Below are 25,206 nucleotides of genomic sequence, written 5' to 3'. Positions count from 1 at the left end.
AGAGTGGAAATAAGACGACATAGGGTTTGTTTGTTTTTTAAATAAAATACTGTTTAAAAATAAATAAAAGTAGGTTATATCTAGAGTGATGGCTTTCTAATCCAAATATTGTCCCAGTTAAACCAGTGTTTTTGTAGGTAATTTAATTTCCCTCCAATGTGAATTCTGTCTTAAACCTTTCATCAATCAGTCAATGCCTTTAAATGAAGGTTTTGAGACCCAACTTCACTTTAATAAAGAATACTTTTATTTGACTCTACTACAATGAAGATGAAAGACAAATCATGATTACTACCCTCTACGTAAATATGTAATATCAAAGAACGCAAAATCTAGTAAGTCAAGAATGACTAATTATACTTTGTTTTGGTCTTTTCAATGGGGGGGGGGGGAGTGGAGGACGGGGACGTGGGGAGTTAGTATATTGTAGCTGTTTGTGTTGGTGTGAAATTAGTCTAAGACTCGAGGCTCCTAATATATAAAGGCCTCCATTTAAACGAACCAGTATTTTGGGTTTCCTGCCTCATTTCTCTGAGCAACAAGCCTTAAATGAATGAGCAAAAGAGCATGTTCCTGCTTCAGAAGAATTCCAGAAATACAACTAAAAAGGGACTGTGCATACAGCCTTCACTAACGCATGGTCATACTTGGTTTGGGTCCTTCAGCTTATTCAAATATGTGTACATATTTAATTTTACCAACTGCATATGCTGTAAGCAGTATTTATGTGTAAGCCTGGCATTTAAAGGAATTTCAATTAACCCTAATATTATATTCTTAGCAGCTAGATGAGAATTAAGGGTTCAAATGTTTTATTAATTATCAGACTAGAGGGCTTCTAGACTGTAGCATAACTGTTAATGAAAAGAGGACACTACTTTGCAACTTAATAGCAAAACCTATATTAAAAAAAATTTTTTCCCCCGAAGACGGGCTTTTCAAAACAATGCTCGGAAAGCACGTTTACGTGTTCCTCACCGGCAGCCGGTGTTTGGCCGAACAGCAGCTTGGTTAATTTTCAAGTCCTCTTTTGGCTTGTGCTACGCTCTGAATTACATCCAGAAGGGTTTTATGTTACTACGGTTTGGCCACTTCAAGTGCTGTTTTCAATATACCAATTTAATTTTTACTGAAAGATGATGCCCCTTCTCATCGATCCTTAGAATACACACGACATAATAATTTAAAAGACAAATAGCAGGTTTTTTGCTTTTTTGTTTTTATCAAGGTATGCGGTGACACAAATCTTGAAATCAAGATGGTATTTCTGGAATATTTAGTTCCTCGTGCTTCACTGTTTGCTGTAGTGGATGTGGTTATCTAGCATACTTTTGATAGAATATTTTTATAAAATCATTTGTTCTAATCTAAGCATTTATCATTATATGCAAAAAGATTTCTTGATGAGAATATTATAGACGGTGCATGTTTTTGACATTAGCATTTTATTTGGATGACTAATCTTGCAGATGTGAAATTTTAATGAATTATTCATGAAATTGCTTTCCTGTGAAATTTTAGTTTGCTCTTAATGCTAGTTATTAAACATTTTGTGGGTTTTTTTTTCCTGGATAAAATTTGATGAAGAAAAATAAGGGTGCACTTCCTTGGGAGAAAAGGTAGCTTGTATAGCTTTTGTTTTTTTTCCAGTTCTCTAAGTGGAAACTCGGGACTTTGAAACCCTGAGGATGAGAGCTTCAGCCCTCTGTGATGATGAAAGCTTTTAGTTAAGATTGATTTTAATTCTGTGTTACAAGCAGCTGGTGATAAACCTAAGGCAGATGCCTAACATACAGTATCAGCAGGTCAGAAGGGGAAAGAAACTTAGGCTGTGGCGACTTTTTACTACCAGTGTGAACAAACAGCATTTTTATTGCATTTGAGAATGCTATAATGTCAGTCATGAGTACTGACTACACAACATTTTTTTTTTTTTTATTGTCTGTATCCACAGACACGGAATGATGGAATTACAGTTGATGTCAAGGAATGAGTTTCTTTTATGCCTTATCAAAACAAAACAAAACAGAAAAAAAAAAAAAATTCTTGTTACTGGCAGCACATATCCACGAAGCACCGTGCTCATAGTCCGGACTAGACCATCTTCATCAAGGCTTCTGGGTAGCAGAGATCGTGGGAACTACACCGGCCCCATAAAATGCCTTTAGAATTTTAAGTCTCATTCTCAGGATAAAAAAGCGAAACCAACATTCAAAAACATCCAAAATATCAAGAGGGTATATATACCATTAACCAACAGGTACCCAAAAGATTCAAAATCCTTACAAGCATGTTCTTCTTTGTACCCTTGGAAACGGAGCTCAGCTGGAATGTGGAAAGGAGAGGAGATATTTTTTTAACTTTTTTTTTTTCCCCCACAATAAAATAGCTAGTGATTTACATCAATCAGATTTTGGGTTAAGAATCCAAGGTATTCTTTCCTAGGTCTGACGGAATGCTGGCTGTAATGTTAGCGCTGTCCGAGGGTGGCAAGGTTGGCGGTCACTCTTCGTGTACAGAAGCCTTGATATTTCATTTCACTGCTGGTTTTCAACGTGGGCAGCGTCACTTGTCTTACAAGGACAGACTCTAGGGACAAGTAGGATGGATTCTCATTCCTGACAGTGCATTTGCCCGATACAAGGGACTGTCTCCCTAATGTACGCTTTTCTTTGGAGAAAAAAAAAAAAAGAAAAGGAAAAGTAACAAATTGTCTTTACATCTTGGCACCTTGTAAAGTTTTTTTTTTTTTTTTTATACAAAAAAGTTCAATAGCTTTGACAACTCCCCATTATTAATCACTACTTCACTGATAAACTTTGAAAGTGTGACCCTGGAATTTCATCATGCAAAATATTTACTGCAGCAGGAGAAAACATTTTTTTAAACAGCATTTTTTTTTCTCTTTTCAAATGTATGAACTTGTTTAAGATAGCCAGGAAGGCAGTGGTGGGATAAACACAAGGGATAGGAATGTATCAAAAAACAGATTAACACACACACGCGCACGCACACACACACGAATCTGTACAAAATGCTCTGATCAATGAGAACAGAAAAAAAAATCTGTCAACTATGTTACAATTTAAAAGGAAAAAAAAAAAAGGTTAGGGAATTTCTCCCTCCCACATGTCAGGAAATGTCATCCAATATTCTTAAAGCAAGGATAACTAAATAAAATACATGTGCAGCAAATTCTGCAATTCCATTACATACAGTAGTTTTTTCCCAAAGCTATTTTTTTTTTTTTTTAGTATCGTTAATATAAAGCAGTTGCACAAAAAGCAAAGGTGTTTTGACAAACAGGTGTATGCATTTATTCCTTTTTAGGAACAATATCTAAAAAAAGAACCGCCCTCTGCCCTCCCCCAAAAAAGACAAAGATTCACACAAGACACATTGGAATATATGTACAACATAATAAACCCCATCCTAAAGAAGCGACTGGAATAACCCCCCCCCCCAAGGGATACAGAATCAGAATTGTAAAAATCATAGTGAAGTTTGCTTGCTGTAAAGCCTGAGAATTTTTTTTTTCAATTGGTTCTTCTGCAGGGTTGGGAGACCTGCAAAGATATGTAAAATCTAATTTTTCTTTTTTTTTTTTTTTTTTGCTACAGTCTTTAGACTAAGCATGCAAGACATACGACTAAGTGCAACTGAGTGAAATGTATTTTTTTTTTATTTTCATCATTCCCTAAAGGTTTGAACTGAGGTATGCGTACTAACAGTTTCTCATGCTGTTATCTTTACTCATGTCTAGCTACACATGCTGAGAATGAACTAATCTACCAGATTTTTATCCTCTTTTGAATACCAAACGAACCAGCAACCACTCAGTTTAGAAGCACAGGGCCCCCTTCCCATGACCCTGTCTGGCTACTGCCTGCACATCATGAAGCTGCCTGGAAAAGTTAAAAAAAAAAAAAAAAAAAAAAAGTCTCGAGTGACCACAGACTGCCCTTTATACAGAAAGCACAGTGAAGCTTCAAAAGAAATGGCCAAAGAAGTTTTTGTACCAAGCTCATGAGTGGACGGGAGTGTTACTTTTTTTTTTTTTTTCTTTCAATGGAAAATGCTGACCAAAGCCTAATTAGAAAAAAAGGAAGGAAAAAGGAAAACATTTAAAAAAAAAAAAAAAAAACCAACAAAAAAACGGAAGATATATGCCAAGACAAAGCATAATTCATGCAGTGATCCTAGCACGGTCCTTAAAACCAAAGTGGCATACCTCTTTCTGTAAAAAGAAAAACAAAAATGTATTCTAGAAATGTGCCTGTGATTTAGTTCCAATGTCGAAGCTTTTGTTTTCTTTACATTTTTTCGTAACTGTCTCCTTTACTGGTTACCCCTAATCTTCAGTGGCATCCATTCAGGTTTTTGAGATGGGACTCCCTTCCTTCTTTCGCTCCTGTAACACTGTGCCCCATTTTCACCTTCAGCAGCCCCATAATCTCTCTTTAGGAATTTTGGTCTCTGTCGAGGTACAGAACAAGAAAAAAAAATAACAAAAATAACAACTTTGGTTCCATTACCTACTTGGTCTTCTAAATTTATTCTATGAAGAAGGAGCAGTTCTCTTTCTCAGGTTAGCAATAGCCTATAACTCATCAATTGCCTCTAAAATTCTTTCGCCTCCTTTGATCAACAATAAGAGGATATTTGGCTTCATCAGATAAAGCATAAAACAGAGAACATAATTTACCTTTGTGTAATATCTTTGGTAATTTTAGAAAAAAAGGTACAAAGAATATAAATTAAGCTCCAAAAGGCTCTCAAACTAAAACAAAAGCTACGGTCCTAGATAAATAAATGAGTGACAGGAAAGTGGGTGCAGAGTGGAAGCATTGAGGGGTTCCTAAGGACTGAGGTTGTACTGCCCGATGGCCGTCACGTTCGGCATATGCCACGTTTCTTTCTCCAAACGCTCAGGAGCGCCATGCACCCCCGTCTCCTCGATGTCTTCTACTGTTAGTTTTGGATACTGGCTTGGTGGGATAATATTGCATAACAAACTCAACTGCAGTACCGAATTTGCACATTTGAAATTAACACTTTAGCATTTGCTGAACTCAGTCCTCATTAACTTCCATCACAAATTCAATCTGAAATCTAATTTGCATTCAAACAGATTAATGCCACCAAGCAGGTCTGGACTGATGTTTAAATTCAGCGCCGCCAACCACTTTTCAGCAGAGTTGCTCAGGGAAGCCAGCTTTTTGGCCATTTTGCAAACAAAGCAACCCAGCCTGGTTTTAACATCAGAGAGCTTGTGGCCCATGGCAACTTGGTTACCCGAGGGAGAGCCTTCCACAGCCACACTGTCCGTCTAGCAGGAGAATCTGGGGGGGGGGGGGGCGGGGGGGGGGTAGTGCTGCCTATGTGTCCTTGTGCTCGCAGAATGCTGTGGCATTTACTGACAATGATGGTAGCTGCAAAAAACAAAACAAAAAAAAGAAACTGAAACCACCCCCTTCCCACCTCCAATACTGCTTCGTGGAATGAATCTGCATTGTTCCTAGGGTATCTCTCTCTCTCTTTTTTTTTTTTCTGTCATTCATTCTCTTTCTGGCAGGACTTCAGGTCTGTGTGAGAGGACCTTCATGTGTAGAGAGTGCAGCATTTGGGACCTTTTTTGAAAAAGACCAAAACGGAATGTTTTCTGACTTTAGAAAAAACGTGGTGATGTCTGAAGGAAAATGGAATGAGTGACAGAAAACTACAAACGAGAAATGACATTCAGCTTTGTATAATAAAAACACCTATTAACATTCATCACAAGGTACAGAAAACTTTAAGCCTCCAGGAGGCCGTGGGCCCAAATGGAGGCCTGAGGTCAGAACTTAAAATGGTATAGTAGAAGCAAAAAAAAAAAAAAAAAAAAAAAAAAAAAGCAATACATTAAAAAGTTTGGGATAATTACTTTTTTAACCCCCTCCCCCCAATACACACACAAAGGCCTTCCCCATCCCAACTGGAAGCAAAACAAAAAGGAAAAAAAAAAAAGGGAGTAAAGGCAGTGATAATCAACATGCAGTACTGTGCAAATAGGTCGTCCATTGGAATCCTTAAATTCTGGGCAGAGGCTTGGTCTGCAGCTTAGACGCACATGCTCAGTTGGGTGTCCTCGGTGTCCCACGTCGGCAGGACGGCAGTTCAAAGTCTGCTGCTAAAAGTGAATCAGTTTAGCAAATTTACAACACTGATGTTGACTGTTAGGAGAGGAAAATCCCAAGTACCAAACAAGTCCATCCAATGCACAGAGTACAAATTCCTTTTTTCAACAAAAAGTAGAAAAATCAAAAATACTCCCAAATGGGATTCTTGATGGCACTCAGAGTTAACACGTTTCAGAGTTGTCCGAATGGAGTGAAAATCCTCCAGACTGTACAACAAATGGAGAACAATTTCACTGCTGACTTTTGACGTGTTTTCCCCCCCCCAATCTTCGTTCTTGGGGTTGGCCTGCCCAGAGACGCTCACTCCATGTCCTCATTTACGGGTTCGTCTTCGTAATCTCGGTCGTGGTCAAAATCTGGACTGTGGTTGGCTGTTGTCACTAAGGATAGAGGCCCTTCAGCTTCCTCTGGATCGAGGGGCTCTTCTTTGACGTGCACAGGATGCCTGGAAGGAAGGAAAACAGCTTCACTTCACGGAAGGCCCTTCCCGACCAGGGCAAGTTGGGGGTGGGGGCAGCAAAAGCCTCCCTAGATGGAGGACTGGGTGGTGGCTATTTAAATTCAAATGAATGAAAACTTCATGCCATTTAAAATTGCGTTTCTCAGTGCCACATTCCAAGTGCTCAAGGGCCCCGTGTGGCCCGTGGCTACCATACTGGATGGCAGAGAGAGAAAAATTTCCATCAGGGCAGAAGGTTCCTGTGGGGCAGTGCTGTTCTAGAACAGTCCCTGGCCAGAGCAGCCTCTCCCGCAGGGGTGCGTTTCACACTTTAAAGCGCACTCAGATCACCTTGCGCTCCTGTTAAAGTGCCGCGTGTGTCTCAGCAGGGGTGGCATGGGGCCTGAGACTCTGCATGTCTGACAAGCTCCCACGCCATGCTGCTGGTCCGAGGAGGACCATACTCCGAGTACCAGATAACAGGCCCCGCAGGGGCATCCTGGGTGGAAGAATACAAATCTTGGAAGAATTACGTGAAATAAGAATCTGCACTACAATGGTGTTTTGTGGGGACCACAGAGTGCGGGAGGCTGGGCTAATCATGGCTTGCTGTGTGTTCTGCTTTGCTAGTTAACATGCAGAACCTGTGAAAGAAGTCTCCAGAGACCGACCCCAAGCGAGGTTCTATCATTAATCAACTTCAAGCAAACACAGCAAAGAGACACCATGATACATGCTTGAAACTCCAAATTAATGCATATTTTTACAAACTGTCAATAAGGCGAGAAAAGCCCTGCCAGGAAACACAAACGGAGAGGAAAAGGCTCGCCCAACACAACAATATGATAAGAAAGCAGAGCCCCAATCAGAATAATAACGCTGTCAGCTGTAAACAAGGCAAAACAAGAGGCCCGGCTGGTAGCGGCCACCGGGACGCCGTAGCCTGTGACGAGATCTGCCAACTTTCTCATTATGGACCCGCACAGGGTTCACCTGAAGGGGACTGCGGGGGATCACGCGAAACCACGGGGATAACAATTGAGAAATGTTGTTCGTAAATCATATTTACAACCGATCCTTTGCAAATACAAATTACTTTCTGTTGCAAGCCTTTTGATATGTAAAAGAACCATTCAAGTTAAAATGGTCCCATCGCTGGGACAAGCTGCAGAAGGGAGGATTTTTTAATTGACATTATCAAGTATTAGTAATAAGAGGTGGTACTGGGGATGGCCGACTTCCTAAATAATTGATGTACGCAAACCCCAAAGGCCACTCGAACCATTTAAAAACAAACAGGAGTGCTTTGGACTGCCCTTGATGATGTGAACCTTCAGAAAACCAATTGACTCTAAAATTAGCACAGCCTAGAGAGGGTTTGGGGGTAGATGTCAGGGTAAATAGCTTTTAAAAAAATGGTGCCCATGTTCTTCAAAATGATTTGCAAAACGAAATTTATCGAAGTTGTAATACAGCCCATTTGACGGGTCGTGCTCCGTCTTGTTTTAGTTTCTTTAATGGTCCTACTTATTTGTGTTTGTACAGTAAGGCCGAGGAATGGCTGTGTAATTGAAGAGCCCCCGTGAAAAGTGAAGATGGGGTTCACAGATCAGTAGGAACTTCAATAAGGAAATGGCAGAGCATTGAAACCTCCCAGGATACCTGTGAAGGTAGCCCTCGGAGGAAACCCTCTATTCTTCTGGGAAGAAATTAGGTGCAGTGACGATGACCCCTTTAGAAAACAATCACCCAAAATCCCAAATTAAGGTAGGTTTTTTGTTTTTGCCTATTCTCTCCCATGGGGGTAATATTTTTACATACTGCATACATAATGGAAATAAGATTATTTTGCTAGCTTTTTCAGTTGTAATTTTTATGGCTGTATGAGATCCCTTGTGCGGACCCATCAGTCCCTTAATACTGGGTGTTTCGTGACGGTCTTTTTTTTTTTCTCCTTTCTTTTGCTCTTTGAATAATAGAGTAACCACTTTTATCCATTAATCTTCCTATTTCTGCTGATTTACCTCCTCAGGATAAATTTCTAAGAATGAAATTCTGGGAGCAAAGGCCAAAAACATCTTTATGGTTCTTATGATTTATTATAGTATTAATTTCCAAAGGGGCTGTATCAATTTAGATTCAACTTCATCAGCTCCAAGCATGACTTTTATTTTTATTTAAAGAAAAAAAAAATTTTTGTTAATGTTTGTTTATTTTTGAGAAAAAGAGCCTGAGCGTGGGAGGGGCAGAGAGAGAGGGAGACACGGAATCCGAAGCAGGCTCCAGGCTCTAGGCTCTGAGCAGTCAGCAAAGAGCCCTTTGCGGGGCTTTAACCCACAAACTGCGAAGATCATGACCTGAGCTGAAGCCGGATATTCAACTGACTGGGCCACCCAGATGCCCCCCCCAAGCGTTACTTTAAAATATTTTGTTGCTTAGCAAGTGTAAGGTAAGCGCAGGTTACTTTAAATTGCGCTTCCTGGATCACTGACAATGGTGAACGTTTCTTCATATTTCAGTATCATATTTTCACTATTCAATAGCAGTGTTACTTCACAAATTACCCCCTCTTCTCCACTGATTCACGTTTGGCAAGAAATGTATCTGTGTGTTACCAAGTCCTGTATTGAAGTTCACTGTAGTATCCTGGATCATCGTTTTCTCACTTTTCCTTCTTTTATGCTTAATTATTCATCTATTCAGGTTTATAAACCTGAATTTGAGTTTGGGAGGGGGTGGGAAGACTGAGAAATAGAATATTCTTGAGGAAGTTCTTGCTTTGTAATTTTTGACTCTGACGACTGTTTCGCTAGGCACAAAAACAAACCAGATACAGTGTAAGTCTCCCCAAACACAGGTCACGTTAGAGAATATTTTGTTTGCCCCTGAAAATTGCAGCTGAAGTCAAGTATGATTATTGACCAACCCCAAGACACAGGTTAAGACCCTATCGTGCATGCTGGCTTGCCCCAGTGCCTAATGCGGAGCCCGTCCCCGACAAATGCTAGCTCACTGACGAGATCTGTGTGACAGCCTTGACAACACAACTGAGTTAGATATTAAGGCTCCTTAAAGCTCCAGAGAAATGCAATCCAGCCTCACAACATTTCTTCGTACCAGCAGATCCCCCCCGAGTGTGGCAAATGCAGTCACACGGGCATATGGCGCTTCAGAGAATCCAAGAGAATGGATTTCCAAGCAAGATACATTTCAGGTGAGATGCAAACTATTTAAGATACTATTCTTCACATACAAGTGCGTGTCTCCTGGAAATCGGAACTGCATGGGTGCGCCATCTTGCACGTCACCCCGCTGCCCCACGTTTCTCTCCATCTCCTACTTGCCAAACAGTTCCCGATGGAAACTGTGTGCAAAACCACACACTTCCCTTCTTACATCTGAGTAATTCCTTTGTTTAGCCACTCTGGGAACATGACAGTTTTTAACTAAAGCTGACTGGTGTTTAGAGGCATTGTGTTCTGAGGGTGTGTGCACAGCATGGAGTATTTTGCTTTGTAGCTCCGTTAGTTCCTATCGGGCTAAAAGTATAATGCCCCAAAGCCATAATTATGGGAGTACTTTCTAGTGTTTCAAAGGGGAAACAAAATGGGGTAGTAGTGGAGTGTCACGGGAAGGGTAAGAACGGGGAGCTCGGTTTCAACACTAGATCGAAGCTTGGGCTGCCGGTCCTAACAAGGTTCTTTAAGCCACGCTATAAAGTTTACAGCTTGATTTATTCCAACAGACTAGAACAGTTAAGAAGCCATTTGCATCATAGCCGGGTAATGCATACTGCACAAGAAGGAAAACTGTGTCATTACAGAAGTCGCTTAATGGAAACAGAGGGTCAAAAAGAGTAACATTCTGTGACACTGGGAGCGGGCACAAGGGCGATGCTGTTAACACACAATTATATTTAGCAAACAGCGCAAACCGGGGAGATGTGAGCAACGGCGTGCGTCATGACATCTGTACACAGGGTTTCCTTAAACACAGCAGAAAACAACGGAAACCTTCATTTCGTTAAAAATTAAGCCGCTTGTGATAGATGGTTTCTGGTAATGCTGGGGTTCATTCAAAGTTAGGAACTTTGGAGGGGCTTTATCTCGTACAGTAAAATTAGCATCATTCTCCACTGTTGCCCGAGGCTCTGATCCAAATATCTTTCTCTCTTCAGTAATCCTTTGCACTACGTTAACAGGAATGTAGATCCACCAGCCCTTTGGAGTGCAGATAGATTGTGAGGAATAGTCTCTCTCCCAACCAGTAACTTCGGATATATTTGCTTTAATGAGTATTGCTTGAAGCGGCTTATATACCAATTTATGTTTGCTCTGAACTTCCTTAATATCTGAGTAAACACTCCTGTCAGGACAATGATTTAAAAACGAACACGAGTGTGATAACAATAAAGTCGGGAGCACCAGATTGCTTTAGAAGAGGTGATGTGTGGCAGAATCAGTGTGAAAGACAAATGCATTCTTGAAGTGTTGTGTACTAAATGGGAAGAGATGGTTCCTGTAAATTAAAAACGATTATTTCCATCTTTAAAGATCCTTTTCAAAGCTCTTTGGGCATGACATTCAAATGCTAAATAATCAAATTTCAGATTCCCCTCGAACCTACCCATTTCCCTGGCAGACAGCCTTTTTTCTTTTTCTTTTTTTTCCCTGCTGTCATTAGATGCCAATTCATTCTGTTGCTAATCGCTCCAGGTCATACTATCACTCAAATTACCTTAAAATAAGATGTGGGTCAAGGAATTCACAAACAGGGTGTAGACAAGGGGCCGATTCCAGGAGCTGGCAGTCCTGGAAAGGCTGGATTGGTTTGTCCCTTTAAAGGGGGCAACGGTTTAGCAGATGTTTGGTAAGAGATAGAGATGGCCACTCCCTGGCATCCCCCGCAAATCCAATCACTTGGAAAAACGTGGGGTCTCTTGTCTTTGCAGCCTTCCTGAGCGGAGAGGGAGCTCTTCCTCCTCGGGAGGCATCGGAGCCTCTCGGGAGGACTGCCCAGTCCCTGTGCTGTTCGCATTCAGCAAGGATAACCATCGCCCATCACTTGATTCAGTTATACGGTGCTCATTATACTGCCGTCTGCTGCTATAATGCTCCTATTAATTTTCCTTTTGATATTTTAAAGCAATCTATAAATCAGGCCGCCTTGCATTTGTGCCGTCGTTAATGCTTGGTCATCACGCTTGAGCGTGGTGTTGGCGGTCCGGACTATCACAACCAAGTAAACAAGCACTCTTTCTCCCCCTGCCAGGTTCGGCACACCGGCAAGTTGAACAAACTCACAGAGACGCATACTGATTTTAGGAGGAAAAGGTAATGTGGCTTAAATAATGGCCTGAGATGCCAAGCAGAGGGAAAAAAAAAGCAAATGAGTCACCCATTTTATTGCCGTGTGCACTTGTAGGGCTGCATGAAGCTGATTGCTTTTATGGGAACGTTAGTATAAATGGTCCTTTTATGTGCTAACCGAGCTAAACATTTCCAGAAGCACCAACTTCTACCTAGGTTCTAGGAAAGCAGAAATTACAGAAAGGGTCTAAAAAGCAGCTCGAGAAGAGTTCGTGTGCACATCGCATGCAGAGACCTTCTGGGCGTGGACAGTACTCACACAGCTTGCATAGGGGATCTGCCCGGACTGCTGTCACTCTCGTTGCTGTTGGTATGCTCCATTGCCCCGTTCAGCTCTTCCCGTATGGCGCTGGCTAAGTTGCCCAGAGTGGGATTTCCCATGGAAGCGGTAGTGTATAGAGGTATACTATTCTCAGCCATCGAAGCCTGTTAGCAACCGAGAGAAAATGTATGAGGACGCAGAATATGCACAGACAGGGAAGCTGTTAATTAGGGGCGTATTCAAGGATCTTCCGGGTACGTTCATCGTGTGGCCGGCAAATGCAACTTTCGAACAGGTGTAAAAGGATTCTGCTTTAACATTAAGACTTGTGACACATGTCCCAAGCTTGGTTTCCAAGAGCTAGCTGGGACCAAACCGCTCAAGGGGAGGGAAGGCTCAATTTAGCCCTGCTGGGTAGAGTCACACGGTTTAGACAAGGCTATCTAAAATGAGCTTTCTGTCTGATGCCTTCCTTCAAGAGGGACTGAATATTTCCAGATCACAGGGAAATATAATGGAATTTTCATTTCTTTATCCACTTTGATGACTCCAGTATTGGATATTAAAGATTTGATCCAATTATTCTGGCCGCACAGCTCAAACTTATGAGAACTTCCATAAACATTTACCTCTTAGATCCTAGAGAAAAGGAAGAGATTATAGAATTGGAATCAATTTTTATCCCCCCTGCCCGCATCATTTCTGTTTTAATAATTTTTGAATCTGTTTAGTGTAGTTTGCGTGGTGTTACCTTCGACCAGTTATCTCAATGTTTCAGACTCAGACCGGTCACCTGGAATTTTAGGACTAAAGAAAAAAAGATACCTGTCACTCCAAATGAGTGTCAGCAAAAAAAAAAAAAAAAAAAAAAAAAAAATGTGTGGAATTGGAGAAAATAAGAAATCCCGAAGTCTGGTGGGGGGGATGCTGTTCACTTGCTATCCTCCTGCATTTGACAAAAATGACCACCCAGTCTAAAATGCAGCCGACAGTTACAGATGACCCTGGACTGAAGTATCCATATTGTTTCCTTGGGTAGCGATTATGACCCAGTAACTTTTCATTTCATTAAAGAGGGCAGACTTTCAAAAACTGGCAGTGTAATTAGACCAAGATTGATCAAAACTGTCCTCTTACAGACTACAGTATGCCTGGTTTTCCATCCTAATGAGGAAAAAGTACAATCACAAGACAATCTGGCACGGTGACTTCAATTGGCCAGTGATACAAGAGGCCAAAGTATTCTAGAAATCCTGGCTCTAGAGAGAGAGAGAGAGCCAAAAATGAAGACAGAACGGGTGCAGAGCTGGGCTGCAGGGAATGTGCCTATTATGACAATTGCAGCCTCCCTAACTGTACAAACTGCAAAGCCAGGAATGCCTTCTTAGATACAAGCCCCTGTGATGGGTCTTCACTTAATAGGGTGCTATTTCAAAGCCAAGCCCTCTTGCTGCAAGCCCACAGATTTCCCTTCTCTCCACTTCTGTATTTACGTAACTGCCTTCTTTTAAAAAGGGGGGGGGGGGGGGATCCTGTTTTTATTTCCAAATGTGGTGAACTTATTTTGATGAACAGCGAATCTGAACATTCTCTGCTCTCCTACAGTTTGTTAAATAATTTGCATCAAGTACTTTTTTCAACAGATCTCTGGTAATGGCAATAAAGCATTTTTTTTTTTTTTTTTTTGGCAGAGCAAAAATCAACAACAGTTGCCAGGTTGTTTTTTTTTTTTTCTTTCAAACTGCAGCTGGACAAGCATCTTAACTGCCTTTATTTGAGACAATGCAGTGGTCATGCCTCTCTTAATCATGGAAGTTCGCAGGGAACCATCAGCTCTCACAAGAGCATTTCACTATTACACAGTCAGAACCTGGTGCAACAGTTTCTCAAGTCAAAAACTGAGAGGTAAAGGCAAAACTGCAATGTTTGTAAGAATGTGTTCTGTGGGAGAAGCTGGTCACTCCATGGACAGAGCAACCTTCTTAAGATGATCTGCTCTCCTTGGCTCTCAAAGTGTTCTAGGTGAAGGTCATTAAAATATGGGCTGGGGCCCAACAGCTACAGCGGTGAAAGGCATCCAAAAGGCAGGCACTTGTACTGATCCCTTGGTTGTGAGACAAAAAAGATGTAAGTGAAGAAAACCAGCATTAATAACCTTTACGATAATGATCAAGTGGGCAGCAAAGAGAAGCTGGTGCCTGATATGCAGAGCTTCTTGTACATTCTTTGTTGACTGAGTGATCAAACCCCCCCCCCCCCCCAGCCCCAGTTAGAAACATTTTCTACCAACTGCTTATGTGTTACAAACTGGTTGTTTTTTTGTAGCTGATGCCTCAGTGGAAGCAGGTGGGTGACAATTTTTATAATGGACTTAATCATATAATGGTCCTGTGTACTGTATGTGGTTTCATATCAAACACCTCTGCCAAAAAAAAAAAAAAAAAACACAAACACACACACACAAAACAGAACTCAGGTGCTCAAGTAATGGGGCAGAAGTCTGTAGGTACCACTGCTCCTGGAACATGAACCATGCTAAGATCCTCGGGGGAAAGGCAGTCTATAAATAAGAAGCTTTACGGTTACCCTTAGTTACTTCACTTTTTCAGAGCATAATGCAATCTGTCTCACGTCCAATGTTTTATTTCTGTAGTGGATTCTGCTGTCCTATTTTATATATTGTATATCATGCATTATGTTGCTCTAGTAATCTTTTTAAGATGTTGTTCCACTATTATTTTTACTTGTCTTGAAAAATGTAAATGGGCAATCATGGGCAGGAAAGGCTGCTGGTAGAATCCTGATTCAATTTGCCCAGCAGAAAGTGACCTGAGACTGTCTACTGACCATGGATCCAAACTCCTAGAGCAGAGGAAAAAAGATCCATTCGGCAAATCGTGAATTTTTATCAATGTATTCACCTCACCTCATTATGCAAACAAAGTGTTCTTGGAAAAGTGCAGGACAGTTTGGGGCTACCACTGGAAGTAGAGAAAGGGTAGAGAGGATGCCAAAAACCAATGTTTTGGAGATGAAACGTGAACAGGTCTGTCATGATAAGGCATACGAATTCAAATTACTCACATAGTTAAGAGAATCCAGAGGATCACTGCGTTTTTTTTTTTTTTTTCTTTCCTTTCCGCCTCATGAATGTAAAATGTGCTTGTAATCTTAATACTCTCCCAGATAGAGCAGCCTTTAAATTCACACTTCACAAGGCTCCAGGGAAAATAAGTTCCTAATGAATGGTATTTACAGTGGCGGCATCTAAGCGTGCGCTCATTTGCTTTTCTAAAGTTACTGTGTAAACTACAAGTAATTAACAGAAACTCAGAAAGTAGTTCCTCCTAGTAAAGTTGGTTCGGGCTAAAAATAAATAAATATAATTACTGAAAAGCTAAGTTCAGTGAATTTGCCCCTGAAAGGAAACCGCGTTAATGGTGTATCATCTAATGTCGGGAGCTGTGAGCCTGTCCTGATTACGGAGGTTGCAGGTTAGGAGCTCAGTAAACATTTGTGCAGTGAGTAGTGACAACGGGGTGTCTGTCCTGGTCTCCTCTGCACTGCACTCTGTTCGTGTAACGTCAAGTATCTCAACAATTTTTCATTCTCTCCCCTTCTCCCTCAAGGAGCCTTTTTCACACTCTCGTTCTCAGCAAATGGTTGCATCTGTGTATTACGGCCTTCTGGAGGGGCACAACACATCGGGGTGATAAAGCCCCACTGGATTATATATGTCCAATCTATCTAGAGAAAATGTCTTGAAAGTTAGCAAGGCTCCCCTGGCGCGTCTTCTAGAACAGTCGAGGGAGGGTCAAACTCAACCTGGACCACCGAGAAACGCCACAGAGAGAAGGCTGGGCAGCCTTGGCTACTCGTATCTGGGGGCGTGGGGGGGTAAACTCATTCCTGGCCAACGCCAGTGTCTTCATCCCCCGGTAATGCTGGTTATGTAATGAGTGCTTGGTTTGTCAGTAGGAAACAAACATTCCGTGTGCTTATTATGTAATGTTGAGCAATCTGCTGGAAACGTAAAGAGTTTTCCCCAACACCTCTCTAGTTCAAACAGAAACCGTGTACTTGTACCAAGTGAACCAAACCTGGATCTCTTCCCCTGCCCCCGCGATGGACTAAAGATGCGGAAATAGACTTGAGAAGAAGAAATAAAAAGCTCTGCTTTCTCTTTAAACCCGTGAACAATAGAAGGTCATGTGATCCAGTGGCCTATCATCCAGCACATTAATAGCTGTGCTAGAGTAATTACACTTGTGGTATTTTTGCCTCAAGTGAAATTCTGAAATAAGAGGATGGAAATTATGATACTGCTGATAAATATTAATAAGTGAACTTTTAATTTTTTTGCCACAATATTCAAAATGCTAAGCATCCTGCTAATGCTGAAACAGCCCAATGTGTTTGCCTCCAGGGAGTACGATGCTTTGTGCACTTAAGAAAAAAGTTTAACGGAATTAAAATTTAATATCTAATTAAAGCGAGGCTAATATATTTTGAAATGAGTGGGGGAGACACGGGCCTCTGCCGCATATTCGGGACGACCATTAATCTTACCTGTAAAGCTGCATTGAGAGGTGTGCAGTAGGCGTGGCTGCTTTGCATGTTTTTAATAAGGGAAGGGTTACTGCATAAGAAAAAGATAAAAACTCAAAGTTAAACGCAATCCTCCCCTGAGTTCCTAGCTAAGTTTGATCTTAGGCTTGCTGGTATCCTGATTTCTAAATCAGAAATTTCCCCCATTAACAAAACCCAAGAAAAGGTAGGTCTTGTCCCCAGCCCCCCGGGCTTTAGTATGGGGCCGGTGTATGTGAACACCTCTGGATAGGACCTCGCGCTTCCCGGAACCTGGGTGCACGATTCTGGTTTAAGTCAGACCAGCCCCTCCGCTGGTGAATTTTTTTCTCACCAAATATGGACCGCTCTCTACCAAGTTTTAGTAGCTGCCATGAGTGCCAAAGGAAGGCAGAAGCTCTGGGGCATCTGGCTAGGGGAGGCCAGTGAGCTGGGAGTTGGGGAGAAGAATCTTGACTCTCAATCCTCTCCATGGCTTGAACGCCAGATCGACCACAGGAGGAAGGGCATGATCTCCCTCCCAGGCACATTTAGTGCTAAACGAAGATGGACAGAAGGACAGGGAAGGATTATTCCTAAGTAAGGACAGAGGCTGGGACGAAATCTTTCTTGATACGTCACGCCGAGAGGCCATTGGAAAAAAATCTCTAGCTGAGTATCAGGACACGCTGAAGGGAAAGTGTGGCTTCCAGTAGGAAGTCACCCAGATTTATGACTGGCCTTTAAAGCAAGTGTATTTGCTGTTATTGATTTCTAATGATTCATTTCACTTCAGTTACATTATTACACTGAATGAGCAAGTAACAAGAAATTTACCCAGTTAAAGACATATTTGAACTCTAAATAAAAGCTGCCTTTTTCTACTTGGAGGAATGCCTTTCACGCCACAGTATTTGGGTTTAAAGGGTCCCCGTAAGCTGCTGAATCAAAATACAACCAATATTTGTTTGCATTAAAGACGTCAAAAAAGCATTATTCAAGGCACTGGTGTTCCAAAGAGAAACAAGAGAAATACATGTACAAATCACACAATTTAGTTCCATTGCAGAAAGCCGTGGCACCGCTACTTGGTGAAATGCAAAACTACATGGGATGAGTCAACCATGCAAAGCCAAAGCAACAGCAGAAAAAAAAAACAAAAGCAAGTAAAGGCTCTTACTGTGCGACAAGCTCGTCAAAGTTTTCATCGGGGCAGTATTTGCGAGGACGGCCTCGTTGAATATGGCGGCCACGTTTAAACTCTTCATCATCAACTGTCCAAAAGGACCCAAACTCATCCTCTACTCTGATAAAGCACTTATGCAGTGAGAGGTTGGTGCGAATGGCACCCTGGGATAGGAGCAGCAGCAAAGGAGATGAAGTGGCAACAAAAGGAGACGGGGTTGGGGGGGCAGAACAGACATCCAATACAGGGAACAGGAAAAAGAAAATAAAATGCAATAAGCATAAGCCAATGGTTTGTGAGGGTTAATATGCATTGCCACCTAAAAGCTACTAGCGTGTGATGTAACAAAGACCGGCAAGCAGGGCGGGGGGACTGGTGGGTATACAAAACAGGAGGGATGAAATGCTTTTTTGCTTCCCTTAATTGAGACAACGTGGAACCAGTTCTTTGGTCTAACACCATCTAGCAGCCAAAAGCCTCTACTTTGCACTTGTTAGCACAATCCGAGCTAGGCTAAGAAGTTCAAACATGGTGGACGTACCCACTGATCTTTTGTGGCCTTCGTTTTTGGAATTCTACTTCATCCACTGTCCATACTGCCCCTTTAACGTTTTCTACTCGCACAAAACACTTGTGAAGACTAAGATTATGACGCACTGCATTCTGCAGCAAGTATAAAAGAGAGAACATTTACATTTTCTATAAGAAAAGACTCCAAAAACAGCAGTACATTCAGCCTCACAGTCCGCATTTGTAAAACCGTCCCCAAGACCTGTAGCTACCACCCCCGTGGACGACCTTCTTGTGGTGAAGGATGCCTTTTCCAAAAGGAGAAAGAAAAAAAAAAAAAAAAAAAATTACCACTTAATTATACTTTGGCATTTAAATTTAGTCTCTGGTAGTAGTGAACCAGAAGAAACAGTTAATATGCATATCAGCCCAAAATAGGTTTCACAGTAAAAATCTGAAAATATTGTTAATGTCACTTCAAAATAAAGAAACATGTAAAAGCATAAAACTGTCCCCTTTAAGCCCACTTGTCTCCCATAAAAAAGGGTATTGGAAAAAAAAAATCGTGCAAGGTGATAATATTGTTGAATACGTTTCGTCCTGGTTCTTTTTTGTTCTTCAATATTTTGGCTTTAGTACCTTCTGTGGGTTTTGTCAGATTTATCTAAATTGGATTTTGCCACTGAGAGCATTGCCTCATGGGGGTGACAGGATAAGGGAATGACATGAGCCCCAATGCATCAGTATCCATCATCAAACTATGTCTTACCTTCCCGAATATATACAAACTTGGCCCTTGCTAGGGGCAATTATCTTAATTAACAGAAAACGCCAGAGGAAGACTTGAGTCAAACTCTCAATGGCAAAAAGAGAATACTGCTGAAGCTGATGGTTCCTAAAGATACATATTTCTATATTCCCCCCACCGTGTTTCTTTCTTAAGGTTAAAAGTCACTTCTAAGAGCATTCTTAACTGAGACCCTTGACGTCTAAACTCCACCAGAAAGGAGGATCTCAACTCCACAGCTCATCTTTCCTTTGAAATGCACAACCCGTAATGGGGCCAGTAGGAAGCACAGCTTCATGTCTGTAACCTTCTTGGTTGAACTTAGTGACTGAGACTCAAAGTGAGACAAGAGGACATTGCAGAAAGACCCATGTCATTTACTCAAAACTTTCTTCCTACAGGGAAGAAGCGGGGTGACCACTGTGGCGTGAAGAGGGGACGCCGAAATCCCATCTCCCCTGCCTCGTAGCACCGCCACTCCCTTCCAATGATGCTGCCGTTGCTCAAACGTCCTGCAGGCCGCCTCTGGTGCTACCCACGGTACTTCCTCTCCAAACATACGGAGAAGTGTTTCAAGGCGTAGGTAATCACCACTGGTGACTCTGTGAGGGGTCCAACTAGATAGGATTTTTCTTTTTCGTTACGGCAGATTCAAAGATAAGGAGACAAGTTTTCTTTCACAGCTAAGTCATCAACTACTCAGAAGGGGAACCCACGGGATAAAGTCTCAGAGTTTTTGAGCAATGCCAGCATAATGGGGGGGAGGTTCAAAACATCCAGCTGATTATGGAAGGACACTTCCGGTTCTAATTGGTGGGATAGGTTTGTGTAACAACAAAACAAAAGAAAAATCGCTGAAATTTTATCTCCTGTTATATGGGAAAAAAAAAAAATCTGTCCTCTCAAGTATACTTGTTAATTGTAGTCTCCTCTTTCAAGAAACTTTTTCTTTTTTATACTGTATTAAGGCACAGGAGAGGGATACTAAGGATCTCCTCCTACCTCCTAAAACAATAAAAATAAACCCAAGTTTTCTTTTTAAAAATCCCAGACAGATCATGTATACACATTGAAGACGTAATTGCGGGAAAAAAATCAACATTTCCTCTCAACCTTATCATTGTCTAATATTTTAAAATAAGCATCGGAATGTTTAGCCCTGCAAAAGATCTAAAGAAACCACATCTGTCAGAAGGATTGCTATTGATCTGTCTCAAGCATATAGCCATGTATGATATAAACTCAAACTTAAGGTTTGTTTTCCAAGACTGTGCAGCTCTGCAAAAATATCCAGAAATCCAGTTTCCCAAAAAGACGAGTAAGCCCCTTTCAGTCACAATTTAAACTGGGCATTTCATCTTTTAAGATTACAATACAAATAAGATGAATCATTTGGTACTTTATCTAGGATTGTTCATAGTGATGGCACTTTTTCCTGCAGTTTGCAAAAATGAAAAAGTTAAAGCTGTAGATCTGAGCCTAAATTTCATATTCACAACTAGTAATTATTTTTAAATTTGATCATTTGCTATTTAAAAAAGGCAATTTGAAGAAAATGTCTGCTTCATGCTTATGCTTCCTGTATTTTGAAAGCATTCATAGCTAAAGATACTCTGGATTTTATCTCCTAAGGGAGGCTGAGGAAGAAAGGGTAAGATCTTGAACAGAGGTCTCCTTCAGCACCCAAGTGTTTTAATGGAATGAAAAAGGACACTTCAAGCCATAATAGATATGCAGGGCTGGGTAAGGTTGATAAATTAATTCTATGGTTATTTCATTTTCTTTTAAAATGCTAACTTACCAAGAACATAACAGAGGAAATGTGTTGTCTGTTTTTGTTTTTGTCCTATCTAAAATTTAAAAAGTAGCAAAGCGAATTTCCTTTGCACCCTAACATTAATCCCTATCATATTTATGAGGACGTACAGTATCCTAAGATATGTGCATTTTAAATGTTCCAAACTGTGGTGGAATGGGGGCATTCTGAGAATTCTGGGTAGTAAAGGAGCAAAAAAATTGTGACATGGGACTGGCCCTCTTGGATAGCAGGAACATTTAAATCAAGAAATCGAGAGGTAAAATTCAAAAATTTGTGAGGGCTTCATTGAATACAGCAGAAAATGACCCAACTAGAAATGAGGTAGGTCATGTGACCCTCCAGCCTTGTTAGGGCATTCCCCGTGGAGCTGAGGAATTTGATCTGTTTTACAGCAAACAGATGTTTGGTGTTAGAGTGAAGGTACACAATTTTTCAGAGTATCTATGAATCTCTGATTAATAGTTTGATGCAAAAAAGAAAAAAAAGGAACTAAATCCAAAACCTTAATAATGTATTTTGCTTTCCTGTAATGGCTCCTATATATAGTGCTACTACTTAGATTGTGTAGCTTTCTCTACTAATTACAGTAAGGAGCTTTTTAAAATTTTTTGTTTGTTTGTTTTTCTGAATCAAACCTGTTAAGGTTATGTGAAGTCTGTCTTAGTTCCCCAGGTTAAAAAAAAAAAGGAAGCTGTGTATCTCAGCAAATTCTGGTGGAGTCTTAAGACTGAAAAGCATGAGGTTTGTTTAAATAACAGGACAACCTCAACATCGGGCCAACAGTGTCCTCTATTCTTTTTCCCTTACACAGTAACAATCAGATAGAAATGATTTTACTGGCTGGTCCATCCAAAATCTGATGCCAATGTAATAGGAGTCTTCTGTCTCAGCATTTTAATCCCAATAAACTATCCGCTCACTAAAATACTCCCATAACTCTGACTCTGTGTGTATGAAAACAATACTCATGTATCTTACAACAAAGTCGTTTATAAATGGACAGTTCCGGGGCGCCTGATTGGCTCACTCAGTTAAGCGTGGGACGGTTGATCAGGGCTCAGGTCATGATCTCATGGTTTGTGGGATCGAGCCCGGCGTTGGGCTTGTGCTGAAAGCACACAGCCTGCTTGGGATTCTCTCTCTGTCCCTCCCCGACTCGGGCTCGCGCTCTCAAAATAAATAAGCTTAAAAAAATGTTAATTAAAAAAAAAAAAAAAAAAAAAAAAGAAAAGAAAAAAAGGTAAGATCCAAGCCTAAACAGGCCTGTGAGAAAGCTTACCTTCCACGTGGCAGCATTGCGTCGAAAATAAGCAAACATTCGTGTGAACCAGTTATAGATTTCATTTAGTGTTAGCTGCTTTTCTGGAGATTCGAGAATGGCCTGTGAAGCAAAAGTGACAAAAGAAGATAATTTATGACCAAATCAGCAGAATCGTCATTATACAGTTTCTTGAAAATATAAAATGACCATGATTCAGAGCTAAAGCCCAAGAAAGGTTTCACAAAATGATCTAAGATTAATGGTTGTATTTAACAGTTCAATAGCAAAATTCAAAATGGAATTATCTAATTGTTTTGAGTTTTTATTTCTGTTTCCGTACAGAAATATTAATTTATTAGTCATTCATAAAGCAGAATCAAAGAGAAATGCAAAACATTTCACTAGCTGATTAAAGCTCAGTAATTATTTAGAGCTCAGATTAATTCTAGGGATCAGAGATTACTGTAGCTTGTGATAATTGACTTGCCATCTTTAAACAGGCTCATTTTCACTGTTGTGTGAAATGAATTTCCTAATAATCACATCGTATTGTAATACTTAATCAAAAGCAATTATGTTATATATTGCAGTTTTAAAAAACCTTATAGAAAAGGTTTTAGCATGCCTGCATACTAAACGGTTTTAAATCTACTTCATCAATATAATATATCCATGCACATGTATACCTTTTGCTAGAATTTCACATACTGTGTTATTTACTTACCTGCCTAATTAAAGATGCGTATGTAAATGGTGGTCTAACTTCTGCGTTCTTATAAAACTCTTGGTTCTGCGCGATATCTGCTAAATAAGAATCATTGTCCTGTTAATTATCACTTTTTAAAGAGAGGCTGGTCTACAAGAACTGCATGTTACAATTCTACAGGAGGCACAGATGGAGTATCTACCTGAAGAAATGGGCACGTTGTATTTGTCTGAGTACCGCCTGCGGATGGGTCCCACCGTATGCATGCTGGTGGTGGTGATGACGGAGGGGCCTTGGGTGACAGGAGTGATGGGGGCGGTTGGGGTCGTTGGAGTATGAGGTAAGCTCTGTGGAGAAGCCTCTGATGCAGACTTGGAGAGTGTGACGCTTGATACCAGATTCAGCTGTGAGGACAAGAATAATCCTTAGAAGACCTTCGCAAAAAAAACGGGAGCAAGAAGGCATCTGAAATCCAGCAGGAGTAACACAGGAAATGCCTGGCTACTTTTCCTTCTCTAAACAGATACTTATAATCAACTGGAATAGGAGGCGAGTCCACTGAGTAGTTGAAAATACCTCTGGCCATGCATGTCCAAAGGATATGGACCCGTGGAAACACAGGTGTTCTCCAAAGACAGTTATAGATGAGTGTTTGCAGAAAGGGGTTATCTAGCCCAGTGAGTCTGACAAGTTCGGGGTCAAAACATTTCTTCAGTCATCAAGAACCGTCTTTGTAGTACTTGTGCTTCTGAACCCTCCTGAGTAGCATGCTGTGCTTGGCAGACGGCACACAGGGAGATGGAGTTCTGGTAGCACCCGCTGAACCCCAACGTTGCAGAAGCCACCTCTTGGGATACGCTGGGCTAGACCTGAGCTCTCCAAACAGCACTTTTTGCAAAGGGCTGCTGCCAGTGTGGAACTGTTTTTGCTTCATTTTTATTAAAACTAAACTTAAAATATTTATTTTGAGAGAGACGGAGAGTGAGCAGGGGAGGGGCAGAGAGAGAGGGAGACAGAGAATCCCAAGCGGGCTCTGCGCTGTCAGCGCAGAGCCCGATGTGGGGCTCGAGCTCACAAACCGTGAGATCGTGACCTAAGCCAAAAAACCCAAGAGTCAGACTTGGAATAGACAGAGCCACCCAAGGTGCCCCTAAACTTTTATTTAGAGAGCCACACGCAGCCAGTGGCTACCACACTGGCTGGTACAGTGATAGGCTACTTCATAATGTAACTTCAGGGAGGGAGCCATCACAAAGGTGTCTGGCCTATTATGACTCATATTAAAAAGAATGGCACCGATCCAGTAAACCAGCATTTAGTTACATCAGTTGGCAGAGACTAATCTTTGAAAGCTTTATGGGTAATCTTCACTAAACTCTAATAAATGTACGACTGGAATCTGTTAATTAAAAAAAAAAAAATGACATACAAAAGATCGGAAACTAAAAACTTTTCTTCAGATTTCAAATGTTCAGTAATATGATCGAATCTATAGCATCAGGTCAGGAGAAGGGGTTTATTTATTTGAAGGAGTATACAGGAAAATGAAGGAGTACTTACTCCTTCCTTCCATTTAGACTTCACCTTGAAGTGCTTCTCTTAGTAACACTGAAGAAAAGGGCTTGTCCCCCTTGCCCACAATTTGTTCTCCCAGAAATGTAAGTCTGGCTATGATAAAGAACTCGGTTATTTTCAACATATTACCATTTACACATAATTGCTATCTCAGATACTTCTAGCCAGCCTCCAATCCAAGAAACCCACGCAAAGTAGGCTTATTTGGTAATGTTTTCTCAAACCACATTTCGAATCATTTAACAACATAAGTATTTCACCATTGCAGATGGACAAGGCATTATCTGTACAAGGTATTAAACATGAGATTCCTCCGGATTCATAAAGAGCCTATGAAAAGTTCGAATTTGTTGAGAAGACTCAACCTACCATCCTCTGGTAATGAAAAAAAGCCATGAGAACGCCTCCCGTATGTTTAGGGTGGTTCCATAAAAAAGCACAACGAAATAAAGACGAGTGATGTGAAGAAAAGAAGGATCAAATGTCGTTAGGTAAATATTAATTGAAAAATGTACACATGGTACTGTGAAAGGAATACTGGGTTGCA

General features: G+C 41.0%; 1 protein-coding gene and 1 long non-coding RNA gene across 12 annotated transcripts in view; one reads left to right on the top strand and one right to left on the bottom strand.

Annotated features, from left to right (window-relative positions):
- Positions 1-224: 224 nt before the first annotated feature.
- Positions 225-25,206, bottom strand: part of FOXP1 (forkhead box P1) — a 512,855-nt gene continuing 487,873 nt past the window's right edge. For 8 of the 11 annotated variants that reach the window (XM_086697593.1, XM_086697592.1, XM_086697597.1 and 5 more), the window contains 7 exons: positions 23,287-23,488; positions 23,103-23,182; positions 22,397-22,498; positions 18,543-18,664; positions 16,819-16,888; positions 12,247-12,413; positions 225-6,624 (listed from right to left, as the gene is read on the bottom strand). In XM_086697593.1, coding sequence (XP_086553719.1) covers positions 6,480-6,624; positions 12,247-12,413; positions 16,819-16,888; positions 18,543-18,664; positions 22,397-22,498; positions 23,103-23,182; positions 23,287-23,488 — 888 coding nt within the window. In that variant the 3' untranslated portion in view covers positions 225-6,479. Of the gene's footprint in view, positions 6,625-12,246; positions 12,414-16,818; positions 16,889-17,995; positions 18,166-18,542; positions 18,665-22,396; positions 22,499-23,102; positions 23,183-23,286; positions 23,489-25,206 lie in introns of all 11 variants that reach the window. The other 3 variants (XM_086697598.1, XM_086697599.1, XM_086697602.1) reach the window with 2 other exon arrangements.
- LOC147583524 (uncharacterized) lies at positions 8,168-11,951 on the top strand. The gene is made up of 3 exons (XR_015248292.1): positions 8,168-8,385; positions 9,742-9,832; positions 11,890-11,951. It is a non-coding gene; the product is annotated as an uncharacterized LOC147583524 (long non-coding RNA).

This window comes from Puma concolor, chromosome A2, assembly GCF_028749965.1.
Source record: "Puma concolor isolate L17-30 chromosome A2, mPumCon1.1.hap2, whole genome shotgun sequence".
Taxonomy (NCBI): domain Eukaryota; kingdom Metazoa; phylum Chordata; class Mammalia; order Carnivora; family Felidae; genus Puma; species Puma concolor.
The sequence above is the reverse complement of the archived record's forward strand: the minus strand, read 5'-3'. Positions and strand labels throughout refer to the sequence as shown.